This window comes from Passer domesticus, chromosome 15 (genome assembly GCF_036417665.1).
Source record: "Passer domesticus isolate bPasDom1 chromosome 15, bPasDom1.hap1, whole genome shotgun sequence".
Taxonomy (NCBI): domain Eukaryota; kingdom Metazoa; phylum Chordata; class Aves; order Passeriformes; family Passeridae; genus Passer; species Passer domesticus.
Genome location: NC_087488.1, coordinates 6,447,914 through 6,463,134, shown reverse-complemented (window position 1 = coordinate 6,463,134; position 15,221 = coordinate 6,447,914). Strand labels below are relative to the sequence as shown.

Below are 15,221 nucleotides of genomic sequence, written 5' to 3'. Positions count from 1 at the left end.
GGAGAGAGCAACACCTCCCAGTCCCTGAGCCATGAGCATCCTCTGCAAGGGGAAGAGTCCTCCCTTCCTCCCTTCCCCACAGATAACTGCAGATGTCAGCCACTGAGGCTGGGCTGTATTGATTTTGGTAATTGTCTGCTGTAGATCAGAAAAGCTACAACGTCCTGAGGGCACAGCAAGCAGGTTTGTGAGGTTTTTTCCCACTGTGAGCCTACCCAAAGGACATAGATTTTTGTTGTTGCTCTCCATACAGTGAAAGATTGTCTCTGAAGTGCTGCATCAAAGCCCATCGTTTAGAAAACTGATCTTATGTTGAGGGCTGCAGGCTTGGGCAGTGGCCCAGCACCCTCTTGGCTCTTTCCAATTTAATTACCCCTAGTGCCAGGTAGCCATCCATGTTTTATTTATGGATTGAATTTGTGACATTGCCTACCAGATGTTTAGTGATTTTCTGCATATTAAATTATCCATTTAAAGGAAAGGGGAAACCAGATTTTGAGCATCAGACTTTTAAGTGCAGGGTTGCACCAACTGAATTTTAGAGAAGAGGGGAAAAGCAAGAGAACTGGTGGGCCAACTATTTTTTTAATGGTTGCTTGAATCACCTCTACTCTGAGTTAACCACTTCACTAAATTTCAATTAGATGACTTGAATGGTGGCTGTTAGGATAAATATCCTTGAAGGAAAGCGATAAAGAACAGCAATTAGTGACAGGAATTTCCCTTTTTCATGACAGCAGACGAAATCCAACAACTTAATTCTCTCCTGGTGTTCCTCTTGGTTTAATGTGAGATAGACACAGGTTTCTTCAGTGCCACATTTTTCGAATCTGATTTAGAGTTCTGAAAAAGTTAGGATTCTGTTGATTGATTATTTATGAATAAACTTTGAATTATGATATGCATGAAAGGTTGTTGAGGTTTTTTTTCTATTAGTAGTCAGAATGTGATATGTCTAGGTCCTTCTCCATTCTGTGGGTATAAATGAAAGCTTTATCAACATAAACTGATTTAAGCTTAGTAGCAAGCGTGACTCCAAAACTTCATAGCAACAGAATTCACAACTGGTGCATCCTGATATAATGTAATTGAAGCTGATGCTGTTGTACCTGTTTGTGCCACAGTACATTTATTTTTATAGCTGCCTTTCCATGGAGACAGGCCCCAACTGTTGGTGGGCAGTGTTGTGCCAAGCTGTGTCAGCTGCAGCCCATCAGACCGTTCCAGCAGTGCTGCAGGTGATGCTCTGTGCCTCTGCAGAGGCTCAGCAGGCAGAGCTGGCCGTGCCTGGGGCTGCACAGCCCCCGGGGGAGGCAGGGGGAGAGTCCCCACACCACCCAGCAAAGCCAAGCGTGCAGCCCTGTCCTTCCAGCTCCTCTGAATTCCTCTGGGAAGGCAGGGTGTGTTCCTGGGAATGGGGTGGCTTTGCTTTTGTGTGTCACTCAGGTGAGGCTGGAGCTGAAGCCCCAACAGCTTTTTCCTCTTGCTGTCGTAGGCTGCTGCTCTTCTGCAAGTAGTAAACATCTTAAAAGGTTTTGGCTGCAGATGAGGGCAGTAATGCAAAATGAAGCTTTATCTATTTATTTTTGAAATTTGCATATGGATTTCTAGCAGTGTAAGAATGCCTTTTCTTTCACTGGGATTGGCTGCTGTCAGGTGATTGTCCTTCCAAATGGCCTCCTCTTCTTTATGTGTATTCCACTGCCTTCATTTGTGAAACATCCATGCACCTGCCTTCTGACTTGCTTTACAGTAACTTGTTTCTGAGAAGGTATCCCTGGAGGACATTGCTTCTTTTCCTTTCTTTACCAGATTTGTTTTCTACTCCTGTTCCCTGTATTCTTTAGAGAATGGGATTATCCCATTCTTCCATTTTTAGGTAGATGGGGTAAAAGGCTTAAACTTTTTCACAAGTTCCTATCTTCCTGCTGTGCTCCAGATACACAAATAGTATGTTTGGTACTGTGAATCATAAAGAAATATTTCCTATCATATTTCAGTGGGATTTAGGTAGCTCTATGAGATATGCTCCAGTATATCAACATACTGGAGCATACCAAGGACATTGTCTTATCGAGGACTTAACCTGCACCTTCACTGTTTATTTTTAGAAAGAGAAGTAAAACAAGGGTGTGTATGTAAAACTGGTGAACATTTTCAATCTCCTTCAGTATTTGAAATATACTAATTTTCTATTTTGTTTCAATTCTAAGTTCTCTGTTGTAATTTCTGTTGGTTTTGGAGACCATTTTTAATCTCAAGATATTTATTATCCATACCAAGAGCAAAGATATAAGGATATCAGGGCAGGACATTTTGTAGATTGGTTTCTCCTGCTCGGTATTTTTTAACGGCATCCCTTAAAATAGAAATGCAAAACTATGTGTCCTACTTTCCCCTCACTAAAATAGATGCCTTTTGTTAATTTTAGATACAGCAGAGCAGGATATGTAATTAATGATATCAAAGAATCCATATGATATTCAACAGGGTCCTAACATCAAGGACAAAAGAAGTCTGACAACAGCTGTCCCTAATGATTTGGTTTGTAAAATGTTTTCTTTTATTTCAGGAAGTTGGATGCTTTCATCTATGATGCAGCAGTGCTGAATTACAAGGCTGGAAGAGATGAAGGCTGCAAACTTGTCACCATAGGCAGTGGGTACATCTTTGCCACTACTGGCTATGGGATTGCTCTCCAGAAAGGATCACCTTGGAAGAGACAAATTGATCTCGCCCTCCTTCAGTTTGTGGGAGATGGTAGGGACCAAGCTTTTTTCCTTTCTTTTATTCCTCTGTGTATGCACATTTAATTCAGTTTTAGTAGCTCTGAGCCTGCTAGTACCGTTCTCTTGAAGTCTTTAAAATAAAAAGGTAAAACAAAGTAAAATTATTTCTTGGTGCTGAGACAGGAGTTCTCTTCCACTCACCTAACTCAGCTCACCTCCAAGGGCATTGGCCTCTATTTTCAGGAAGTATTTTCATGTATATCACAATGTAAAGCTGGCCTAAGTATTAGAGAGCATTTATCCATTTATTTATTTCCTTTGTTTTTGTCTCTGAGCAGTTCCTTAGTAGATGAGTTATCTTTCAGCATGATTGTTCTGCTCTTAAAAAGTGTTTAGCTCAGTTCTGAACCTATGTGAGGGATCCCTAATCTAGGATGGTTTCATTCAAACTTCTGGTGAAAGAATGCCTATGAAATTGAATTAGGGCAAATCGTTTCATAGTACTTCAAACAAATATTTTTTATTCTAACATGGAATAGAAGAACTGTAGGTCCTCTTGGCACTTCTGCCCTGCGGTAGAAAACTTGCTGCACATCTTTGATATATTTGAAAACAGCAATGATGACTCAGTCTCCACAGAGGGTATGAACTCCTTTTTGATTGTAGAAAGCTTCATGTTTCACCTGTGAAAGCAAATAGAAATATAGTAATTAAAAATTTTCTCTGGTGTGACTGATGAAATCCTCTATCAGATTGGAATGTGGTGTGTATTACATAATCTCTATTTTGTTTCTTTACATGGATATGTATGTTGACTTTGCATTTCTCTATCAGTGAGAGCATTTTATCAAAAGATAAATATGGGTTTAATGTCACCAGTAACAAGCAGTTGAGGGTAAGAATGGTGAATTTCAGTGTAGTAGCAATGGCAGAGAGCAGGACTTAGCATAGTGGCCTCCTGTTCCATAAACCACACAACATTAATTTTCATGAGGCAGACAATGAGTGTGTAAGTCTTCCAGCACCTGGATTTTACTCCAATAATAACACTAAAGAGCTGGAAGAGGTGTCATCATCCCGACTAATGCATTTTGTCTGGTGTATATATGGAAATAATAGTGTCATAGTGCCATCATATCCATCTGTTGGGTTTAGAGAGGCCGTGGAAGAAACTTCTCTGACTTGGGTGAAGGAATGATCTGCAATGGCTGCCTTTCAAACATTCACATATTCTTGAGTATTATTTTCTCTTTGTGTAATACTGTTAAGAATTATTAGGTGCTATAATTTGGAGCCATTTTTAAATGAGGAATTTGAATCTGAGAAGTTGAATTATTGGCCCATACTAAAGAAGAAAAATCTTCTGTAGCCTGAGGGAGGATCTGAGTTGTCTTTCTCAGTGTGGGCTAACCCCTCTAGATGTAGCCAGAGCAACACTTGGGTTTTTATTCCTTTCACTTTACATTTCCTTCATGCTTACTACTTCAGCATTTTTGTTACTTCTCATCCAACACAAAAAACTAAATCACAGAGAAAGAAAATAAATGAAATAGAAGGGAAAGCACTTGAAGCTATTTAAGAAAAATCTCATCAAAATACTGAAGGTGCTGCATTTTTGTGCTTCACCTTAACTCTGAATATCACGTGCAAAACAAAGTGGGTGGGAGCAAAGTGTGAAAGGTCTTACCCTGTGTTTACACTTTGATCTGTGGACTTCCATAGCGTACAAATGCTTATATCATTCACCCATTTTTAGTTGCTTAAAATAATACAAATGAACTGTCCACAAAACTCAATATTAAAACTTCCAGAATAGCAGTAGATAAAGGGAATACCCAGGTGAATGAAACCTCAATTATGAAATGGCTGCACCCTGGCTCATCTTGCCCAGAAGATAAGCAAACATGGTGAATGCCCAGACCGTGGGGATTGTGACTACACTTATGGAATTTTTTCATTACCATTAGAAGTTACTCTGAACAACACAGGAATGCTAAAACATTACTTTTCTCATATGAAGGATTTGTTTCAGAAAATGCTGTGGGCTCTAGTACAGAGAATAGCAGTTGGACATATAGGATGTGTAGAAATTCTTGTAGGTATGTATCTTTTAGTCCCAGAACTGTTTGTTATCTTGTCGCACTTTGTCTCACAGCCATAGATGACCATTTTCAGGGAAAGCAAACCCCAACTACCACTGACTTGCCACCAAACGGAGGAGAAAAAAAGAAGAAAAAAAAAAAACCAACAAAAAAGCCCTAATAATGAAATTTCTTCTACTGAGTTACAAAGTACATTGCAGGTGAACTGGAACTAAACACCAAGAAATTAAATGTAAAGAGTAATTGCCTGGAACTAGCTCGACCTGATTTTGTAATCCATGTCTAACTTCAGTAGTTCGATGGATAATCTTTTTAGCTGTGAACTTACATAACTCTGTTTTGGTGAACTAGAAGGGATGAGCCCAGAGTTCAGACTAACATCACTTTGCTGTATCACTAAAAATCTCTTTGAAGTTCTCTAGACTAAAAGCAAGTATGGTTGGGGGGAAAGTTTCATCCTAAGAGAGTACTCCTGGGAAAGCCTCAGTGGAGCCTGAATGAGGTTGTTTAAATAAATAGGCAAACACAAACGAAGGCAGAAATCTTATTTCATATGTATTGCTTCTGTAGAATATATTATTCTCAAAGACTAAGCCTGTAAAAGAGCAGAGCCCCAAGTAGGATTGAATTATTCTTCAGTATGTGTAATAGGGCATTCATCAGGGTATGGAATAATTTCAGTGAATGATTGTAAACCTAATGAGTTCCATAACTATAAGAAGAAAACATTCTAATGAGTTCAACAAACACAGTTTCTTTATATGAATAATATGTTAATAAGAGGAAAAACCTTTTTGGATTATACTACATACTTGGATAAGACCAAGTAATTTGTGTAAAAGTATATCTGATTGCACATACAAAAAGCCATGATCTCATTTCTTTTTTTACATTTACCCAGTACTGAAATGGCCTTTTGAAATGTATTTTAGAGCTTCCAATTTCCTCTGCACGTGTCTTTCTCCTGTGATTTTTCTCATTTGATTTTTTCCTTGCTGCTTCTCTATCATTTTCCCATCTAAGCCAGTTCACTTACACATTGAAATGAATTTTTTGTGCAGTGGATAGGAACCTCTTCCCTTTTCCTTGCTGATGTAAAACATCCAACTGAAGAATTAATTGCTTGTTCATGCAGGGGCATCTTTTCATACTCCTCAAAGCATGATGCTGTTTCTGCATTAAAGTCAATGACTTTGAACCTCTTTTTAATCTTGTTGGCACTGGAAAAAGAGTTAACTAAATATAGAGGAATACAGGCTCGTGTTAGGGATAACTTCAAGCTCTCACTGGTGGTTTATCTATATGTTTCTCTATGAATACTGTTCCCATCCTGAGGATAGTTCTATTGGGTGGACCAATTACACCGACAATTATCAATCATACTGTGAGAGCAGCTCTGAAGTCTCAGTGTAAGAAAGCAGGCTACAAGATGCCAAATTTGTTACACTAACAAGGAGGAGAAGAGACAGAGGAAAGAAGAATGGGAATGACTTGCTGAGGAGTTTAAAGAATAGCTACTTAATTGTCTCAAAAGTATAGTTGTGCTCAAAAGGTTTCATCCCTTGGTCTGTGCAAGTTCACATATGTAGCCCTGCTTGTGGAAAGTTGAGATGAATTGTTTAGTTGTTAGTGCAAGATTAATTGCTTTGGAACTCCGAATCTTTCTAACAGAATGAGTTAGGAGTTGCTTTTTCTCATATAAGTGATATGAGTGAAGTGCATTGCTAGTGAATTTCTGGCTTTGTTCATCTTGCTATCTGCACAGCACATCTCATTATCTGCAAAAGCTTTGAGTTGATGATTAACATCTGCAGCTTTGTTTAAGATAGTTGATCATTGGGATGATTCTCTAAAGCCCAGTGGCAGTTGTGCTGCTTTTTTTGTTTTGCTGCAGTCACAAGATGAAACTTCCATTGTTTTTTAACAAAGAAGTAAAAATATGTCTACTGAGACACAGAATCTCAATCTTCTGTTGAGACATAGAGGCACCCAGGAGTTCAGAAGCAACAAAAATGATACGGCTGCTAAGAAACAGCACCATCATTTTGTTTGGATCCTCCACCCACGGCCCCAGGAATGTCAGAACAGAAACGCCGCGTGCTGAGGAAACGCATGATCCCTGCTTTGATTTCTGTTCTGAACCTCTGTAGGAGCAGCTGGGCAGGCTGACGTCCCCACAGCAGCATGGTACCTGGCAGCTGTCACTGCTGTGGGCACAGAGGGGGTGAGGTGCCAGCAGTGGGACAGGGCTCGGGCACTGCCCGGCGTGCTGCAGCTCCGGACGCAGCTTTTGGGAACGCACCCGTGCTCCTCCAGGAACAGCAGGGACTGTAGGCAGCTGTCTGCTGGCCCTGGTGTTGCTGATACTCCTCTGCCTTGGGCTGCACGTGCCATTTAAATAGTGGTACTTTTTCTAAAAATATCCCACTAAGTTATTTGGGAGGCATTGTTTCTGAAACCCATAGCACTCAGTCTTTGGGATTTGGTGTAAAACCACTGGTGCATAGAAAGTGAGGAGAATTTAGCCTTCTCTTTCTTTCTTTCAGTTTTTCTCCCATCTCTCTTTGAGGAGATGAGATTGTTGGACTACAAATGACAAAGCTGCTTCAGAATTAAGATAGTGAGAGGGGTTCTGAGTGTGAATGGGATGAAGAGAAAGACAGCAAGGAGCCTTTAGCTATGAGGGATGCAGCAGAACAGAGGGATAAAACACTGATAGCAGCAGAACTGGTTGGATACCAGGAACGGAAAAAGCTGGGCCAAGAGAGCAGTTTTGGGGAGGAATGTTGAATTCCAGCCAGCTGGCCAGGTTATGCATCTACTTATCTGAGGTATTTGTAATGTATTGCACTACCTGCAGATTGAGAGCTCAGTTCAAAAGACAGTGTGGGAAGAGATCTCCAGGAAGAGGGCAGATGGTACAGCTGTATTAAGCCCTTAACCCTTGAAACTGAAAACTTTAAAGCAACTAGAGACTCAGAGAAATAAAGAAGAAAACTGGTTCTGGTCTGAGTTTCCACAGAGCCTGTTATCCCTTTCTAATAACTTTCAGTTCTAGTTAATCTTCATGTGCTTTTAGGGCATCTTAGTACACTAAGAATTGTTTTCCTGGATGGATAATTGCTTCCCAGTCCTTACGGGTAATAGGTAACTGTGGAAATGAGATTTGCCCCCTTACATCTGGAAGGGGAAAGCTCTCTGCTATTTTGTTCATATTTTAGCATAAGCCTTCCAAATCAGTGTCTAGATTATAAGGAAGTGTAGCAGTGTGACTCACATGGGCTGATAAAGCCCAAGAAGGAAATACGTATGTGATTATAAGGACATATTTTCAGTGTGTGCTGCTCAGGCAGAATACACCCACAATCACAGTGATTTTCTGTTTATATATTTAGTGTCCTCCTTAAGCAGTGGGTGGAACAAATGTGACTGAAGAGTGTGAGTGTATAAGTGGAGGGCGTTTGTGTAGCTGAACAAGAGTTAGAGGGATTGTAATATTGAAAGTCGTGCTTAGCAGTTCTGTTAATTCATCCTTAACTAATGGGGACATGCAGAGTGAAGTCATTAGCTCACAGTAAGTTTATTGCTGTCAGTCATCTGTGTTCCTCTTGCTATTTTTACAGGGGGAAATAACTCAGAAAATAAGACTGAGAGAGATTGTTTTGGGGGATCCAGGCTGAATTTGAAAAGTTGCTGTGCTTTTATATAATCTCTTCTCTGAAACATTCTGCATGGATCATATAACTGGGTCAAATTGGAATTGATGAGCTTATTGAACCAAATGCACATCAACTCATTTGATTGCTGACCCCGCTATTCAGGGGGAAATACCCTTTTATTTTAGAGTCCCCAAGTGGTGGGCTGCTATCCTCCTCCTGTGTCACTTAGGGGGAGTTCTACCACAGTAAACATGGAGCACTCTGTCCCTAAATTTGAAAACTACCTTTTGTTCAGCCTGAATAAGCAGATGATTCTGTTAGTGCCGCCAGGGTCCTTGAAGATGGTGCCCTACATCTGACCAGTGTGAGTGTATATATTTAACCCTCGTGTTCATCATCTCTACTGGGTGCATGCCAGTTTGCTGTGCTGACTGCTCAGGCTGAACCTCAGGGTAGGGCATTGCACGAGAGCCCCCAGCCCTGACACTGTCACCAGCAGCCAGCTCCTTTGGCACCTTCTGCTGTGACACATGCGCCGAGCTCTCCTGCGGCGACCTGCTCCTGGCCCCTGCCTTATGCAAGTCCCAGGGAAGTGCTGACACCAGAGGTCTGCTGTGCTTAACCAGCAAGGCAGCAAGGGTGCTGGGCTGCAGCTCTGCTTTCCCCACTGGGACAGGGCATCCTTTCCTCCTGCAGGATGTGCAGGCTGCACAGAGCAGGGATGGCTGCCATGTGTGACACAACACAATGTACGGGAGAATTAATTTTTCCAGACAGCTCTCATTGATGCAAAGCAATGTTTTTTGGAGTCAGGGGTGGGTGACTGCCCGTGCAGCTGCAGTTGCTGATACAGCTGCTGAAGGGCCTGGCAGTTTGGTGCAGGTGTACCAGCACTGAGGGTTCCAGTGCTCAGGTGGTTCCAGGTGCCTGTGTGCCACGGAAACAAAAGGAACTTGGGGAGACCCCCCTAAAAGAGTCCCAGGGAACTGGCACATCTCAAGACGCAGTGACACAGGCTGCAAAAGCACAGTGTGGGTGTGTCAGCTGGGCACCAGGCAGAGGTAGCACAGCCTGCTAAGGGCCCTGATGAGGAAAAGCATGTAATTCTACCCTTTAGACTGTATGGTTTCTGTGTCTGGATAATGAAATTTTTATTGTGACAAAATTGTTTAGAGGACACAGTAGACAGTTTATCAGTGCTTCCCAGGATGATAACGTGTGAAATAGGCCAGAGGAGTTTATGTAGAGAGGAAGGCCCTTGTGGGATATGCAGGCCAATTGCCAACTGCACGTTTCTGTGCAAACAACCCCAGCAGAGAGCTCCATAGCCACAGGACAAACCCGGGAGGAGACAAAGGGATGGGAGCACAGTTTGCACTGCAACCCGAACCCCTTGTAAATAGTGCTGGATTACCAGTGAGAGAGCTGGAATGTTGCAATTTATTGGAGTGTGTTCTGAATGAATACTGCAGACACTCAACATTGCTTGAACCATGGATTTTTAAAGCACTTGCTTGTGCTCATTCTTGCATTATAAATGAAGCACATCTTTTACTATATAGTGCTATAGAATTTTTAAAATATCTCTTAGTGTAGGAATCATGTAGTCATTTGTGAGTTTTTCAGGTTGAATAGATTGTGAATATGTTAAACAGAAAATAAACACTGTATTTCTTCTGTCAAATACACAGCAACACTGCATTTTCTGGTCTTTGCTGTCATGATGTACTTTGCTGCTGAGATCTGCAGCTGTTCATTTACACGTTAATCTAGTCCACACATGAATGAAGGTAGGAAATGATTGTGGCATTACTTTCCTTTAGTAAGTGCCTGAAGTGAAAACAAAAACCCTTAAAATGAGTCTGATTAATATTTATGAGTAACCTGAGACCCCCCCATTAGATGCAGGCTTGAACTCCATTAACACTCAGTTCAGTGAGGCCTGGCATTTATGGATATTGAGGTTGCTGACTTAGATTTCCAAGGTCTGTTTTATAGAATAATTGGAGCTCCCAATTGCTAATGAGTATTATGCACACACAGGGATGACTGAATTCTCCAGTGCCTGGTAATCACAAATTGCTGGCCTTTCAATTGCCAAGTGTAATATATTGCTATAGGTGTCATCACCCTACACATTCAGCTCACAAGTCAGACCATCCAAAAGGATTTGAAAGATGACATTCCTCCAAATGGACTTTGTTCTTTTAAATTAATTTATTTTCTGAACCAAATTATAACTAGCCTCATAGTTCAATGTTTTGAATTCAAACTCCAGGCCAAATTTTGAAGTGATAGATTTCAATAAGGAATGAACTGACACCACAGATAAAAAAGTTTTTCATGCCTGAGGATTTTGTAATAAAAATGTTATGGTTTCTGTGAATATCTGGTTTAAAGTGTAATGGGCAGGAAAGGCAATAAGAAGACTGGGCATTTTGACCAGTTTTATAGGGTCAGCTATGCTGAAGTGTTATTACAGTTAAATTATTACCAATTTTGTCAGTGTTTCTGTGTGCACATACACACACACACACACGAATATATATAAATATTTATGCACATGTATAAAAATAGATACTGGAAATGGCAACTGCTTTATATGGAGAGACCAGAATTATCAGCCTAATATGTCCATTCCCACATAGCCTCATTCCATAGATGTGACAACCCAATGATTAACAGTGCTTTGCTATCTATAAAAATGTGGATTCCTTTTGGGCATTAATTAACAGTGACTGCTGTCATTGTCAGATATTATGGAAGGGATATTGCAATAGCAGGATCTGCAAGGCTCTGGGATGCTTTGTTCTTCTTTACTTGCAGGGCACTGTCATTTATCTTGACTCAAAGCAAGCTTAGTTCATTTCTGTTGGGACGTTTTTGGAAAGGTTGCTGGATTATCAATAGTTACTTTAGATGTACATGCCAAAGGGAAAGGAACACAGAGGAAACAGTAATAAAATAGAGGTTTAAATTCCTTCGTGAATTTTGTTATGAACAGTGAAAGGGCACAGCAGTCAAATCAAATTGATGCCTGACAATCATGGGAGATGTGAGTTTTCCTGTGGGAAGTAATGAGATCTGATTGGCAGAGCTTCAGCTAATGCACAGACCAGAAATATTGCTCTCTCTTTGGACTTGAGTTCTTTTCTCTTCTATAGCCTCTGTGAGTTTTATTCATAGACCTTGGGGAGGACTTGAAAGAGAGACGAGGGAAACAGTCCACTGAGGTTTAGCAGAACAAAAGAAATCCAAATGTTCTAAGATATGGAAATGCAATAATGAACCCCAATTATCTATGTGTGCAATATCTATACTGTTACAATTAATAATTTATTGTCCCAGTGTCCTGGATTAGAAGATTTTTTAAAGATTCATTAGGATTGACTTTCTTCTTTGGGATGCTCTTAGGTATTTTGAAGATTGAGCACTGTAATTTGGGAGAAGACACATTGCCTTTTGCAGATGTAGAGGTTCAATTCGTGCTTCAAGTACAAAATTAAATTCGGAATTAGCTAGAGACGGAATAATCCCTCTTACAAATTTGTGAAATGCCTTTGCTAAAGTGCATCAGAACTTGTCCTTTCTACTTCAGGTTTTCATTCACATTCTCTGAGAAGCAATTTCTCCATCACAGTTTTGTGTTCCATTTCCAATTGGAACTCACATCCAAATTATCTGTGGGCTGCAGCTTTCCTGGTGCCCTGGCTCTCTATCCTGCAAAATGCTTTTTCACAGCAGGTCATTGATCTTCTAGTCTAACTTGAAGGTAGCTGAAATGTCAATATAGCTTCTAGCCATTTTTTTCCTGTTCTTTTTTTCCAGTGATGTATGAATTATAATAATATTGAAAATGTATTCCCTAATCACTGGCTAAGGATTAGGGATTTGTACCATGGAATTCTTCCCCCATATTGAAGCCATATCTTAAATTGGAAAACACACCAAGAAAGCTAATACTGTCCTTTTAATAGTGGCCTTTTTGTCCCTCTACATTGCCTGCTGTTTTTTCTATAAACAATTAAGTTTATAACATTAAAAATTATAACATAATTACTCAGCTGACTATATCCCAAGAGAGTAAAAAGGTCTGAATGCCCATGCAGTGTTTCACTAAGAACAACACTAAATGTTTGAAAATTAGTCAATCATGCAAAATTAAAAAAAAAAAAATGTTGGCAGGAACAATTGCAGTTTCTTGCCCACCTCTGTCCATGCTGACAGTAGCAAGAACTGCTAGGTGACAGTGTCCTTCATCCGAGGCCAGATCTCATCAGTGAAATATGGATTCAAAGTTAAGAGTACCCAAGAGAGGGAGGGAGTGGATTTGCTTCCTTAGCTGTAAGTAAGTGAAGTGTTTTAACGGCAGTAGGGATGTGGCACAGCCAGACCAGAAAAGCTCAGTTTCAGGCACACAATGAGGCTGTTGGTGTTTCTGTTGCTGCTCAGGAAGCTGGAATGTCAGCAGCACAAGGGAATAGATACCAGAGATGAATGCAGAGACCAGATGTGTCAGGAGATCTTCAGCCACAACATTGCGGCTTACTTGCAAAGAAGAAGTAAAGTTATAATGGATCAGAGGGGAAAGAACAAACCTCTCGTGGTATATTCTAAAAGAAGCACAAGAATTTGTGAAATTTATCTTGTGATGCTAAAGGGAAGGGCCAAAGGGAGGGGCTAGAGTGAATCAGGGAGGTACAAGTGCATAGGAGGGGAGAGAAGGGGGCATAAAAGGGTCTGGTTGAGTGTCAGGATGCTTCTCTGTTGAGTTCGTCCTTTGATAACTACAGCCTGTCCCAGCTCTTCACTAACTCATTCCACTCTCTATAACAAGTCCTAATAGTTATAGCAGGCAGAAGAAAGTTCTATCTAAACCACAGATCCTGCTTTCTAGAGAATCCAACTTCCCACGTAATTTATGAAATCTGAGGACATCTGAAACTAGGGTGCTGTGAGTTGAAATCTGCTATATTTGCAACTCCTGGCTAGATAAGCCTGCAGTGCTCCACGAATGAAGCATTAAATGGTGCTGTATTTTTAAACTTGTGAAGATTTTCGAATTCTGTGAGCAGTGATTTTTGCATTTTAACTGGTTTGACTCCTTGCTCTCCCTAGGGGAAATGGAAGAGTTAGAAACCCTGTGGCTGACTGGTATTTGTCACAACGAGAAGAACGAAGTCATGAGCAGCCAGCTGGACATCGACAACATGGCAGGAGTGTTTTACATGCTCGCAGCAGCCATGGCACTCAGCTTAATAACCTTTGTCTGGGAGCACTTATTTTACTGGAAACTCAGATTCTGCTTCACTGGAGTCTGCTCAGATAGGCCGGGATTGCTGTTCTCAATCAGCAGGGTCAGTGCTACTTTCATTTTTCTCTTTCTGGCAGCAGAAGGAATAACACTGCCTCCCTAAAATATTATCCTTCCTTTTATTCCCACCTGAACATTTAAGATCTCCAGGTCATAGCAGCAGTGTGGTGCTCTGGAACAGTCAATGGGTTAGGATGTACTTGCATTCCTTGGGAAGTCTTAATCCATTGGACATTTTAGGGTATGAATTATAATATGCCAGGATAATCAGTAACTGAATGCTGAAAACAAACACAGTAAGGGGAAATTTTAATGAAGAAATGGTAGATGCAGGAAATGTATTAATTTACACATTAAAAATCCAAACAAAATAAATACTAATTTGATAAGAGACATTAACTGTTGGCTTTGTGAATTTCTTAAGCAAGAGAATTTTAAGTTATAAAAATGCAGTGTAATATTTTTGTGAGCTTTTTTTTGATAAAAAATTTGAATAAACTGTATGAGAAAAGGTCAAACAGGTATCATTTATGTCTGCTTAGACACTAAGGCAAGATTTAATGATAGCTTTACCAGACCCAAAGGGGATTTACATATGCAAGCAACTGATTCTTGTAAAAAAAAAAAAAAGGAAATGTGGGCTTATTCTATTATTTTTGACAAAGTGGTTGGGTTTTTTCTTTATATATATTTAAAACAGATATAACTTTCATTAGGTAATTGATTTTTCAGGATTTTTTATATAGCTGAGGAGAACTGAAAATGATGCTAAAATGGCTAATTGCTCTAAAGTGTGCTGCAATTACCCTGTTGAGTAGATTGGAGCATTTTGGAACTGCATTAAAAATAGCCTGCACTATCTTGTTGGGGATTGTCTAGAAACCACATGCACCTTAACATCCACATTCATATTTGAACTTTATGTTTCTGGCCTTTTTCATATTAAATTCTCCTAAGAAATGCAGGGGGAAAGGAGTATTTATGTCAAAGCAAAAATGTCTGGGAATTGCTAGTTCGCAGGGTTGGAAATGTCAATTGGGCTCACAGGAGTGACCGAAGAGGTTGAAGTGAGAAAATGGGCTTCAGCCTTTTGCTTAAAATTAACTCAGATGAAGCTTTAGAAAGAGCTGGGTTTTCTTCAAAGGTTCTGGGATAGGGATCAGAAAAGCTAAAATATGATGACTAGAAGCCTTCTTATTTCAGTACAAGTGAAGAGTACCTTAATCTCCAATAAAATAGTCCCACTACAGGCTTGTTTGGAGGGGAAACTTAATCACTGGTTTAAAATAAGAGAGTATCTATTACTGAAGGTTAGTTTCATTTTGTGAACCCTTAGGGAGCCCTTTGGGGTATCTTCTAAGCTTGCATTCTGGAATAAGCTTGGGAGGCCAAGAAGGACCACTGGTTTGTGAAATAC

The 15,221-nt window shown here is 40.3% G+C and overlaps 1 protein-coding gene across 7 annotated transcripts in view; it reads left to right on the top strand.

Moving 5' to 3' along the window:
* The window catches only part of GRIN2A (glutamate ionotropic receptor NMDA type subunit 2A), a 161,311-nt gene that overhangs the window by 133,637 nt on the left and 12,453 nt on the right, over positions 1–15,221 (top strand). For all 7 annotated transcript variants that reach the window (XM_064390750.1, XM_064390749.1, XM_064390748.1 and 4 more), the window contains 2 exons: positions 2,573–2,760; positions 13,609–13,847. In XM_064390750.1, coding sequence (XP_064246820.1) covers positions 2,573–2,760; positions 13,609–13,847 — 427 coding nt within the window. The remainder of the gene's footprint in view (positions 1–2,572; positions 2,761–13,608; positions 13,848–15,221) is intronic.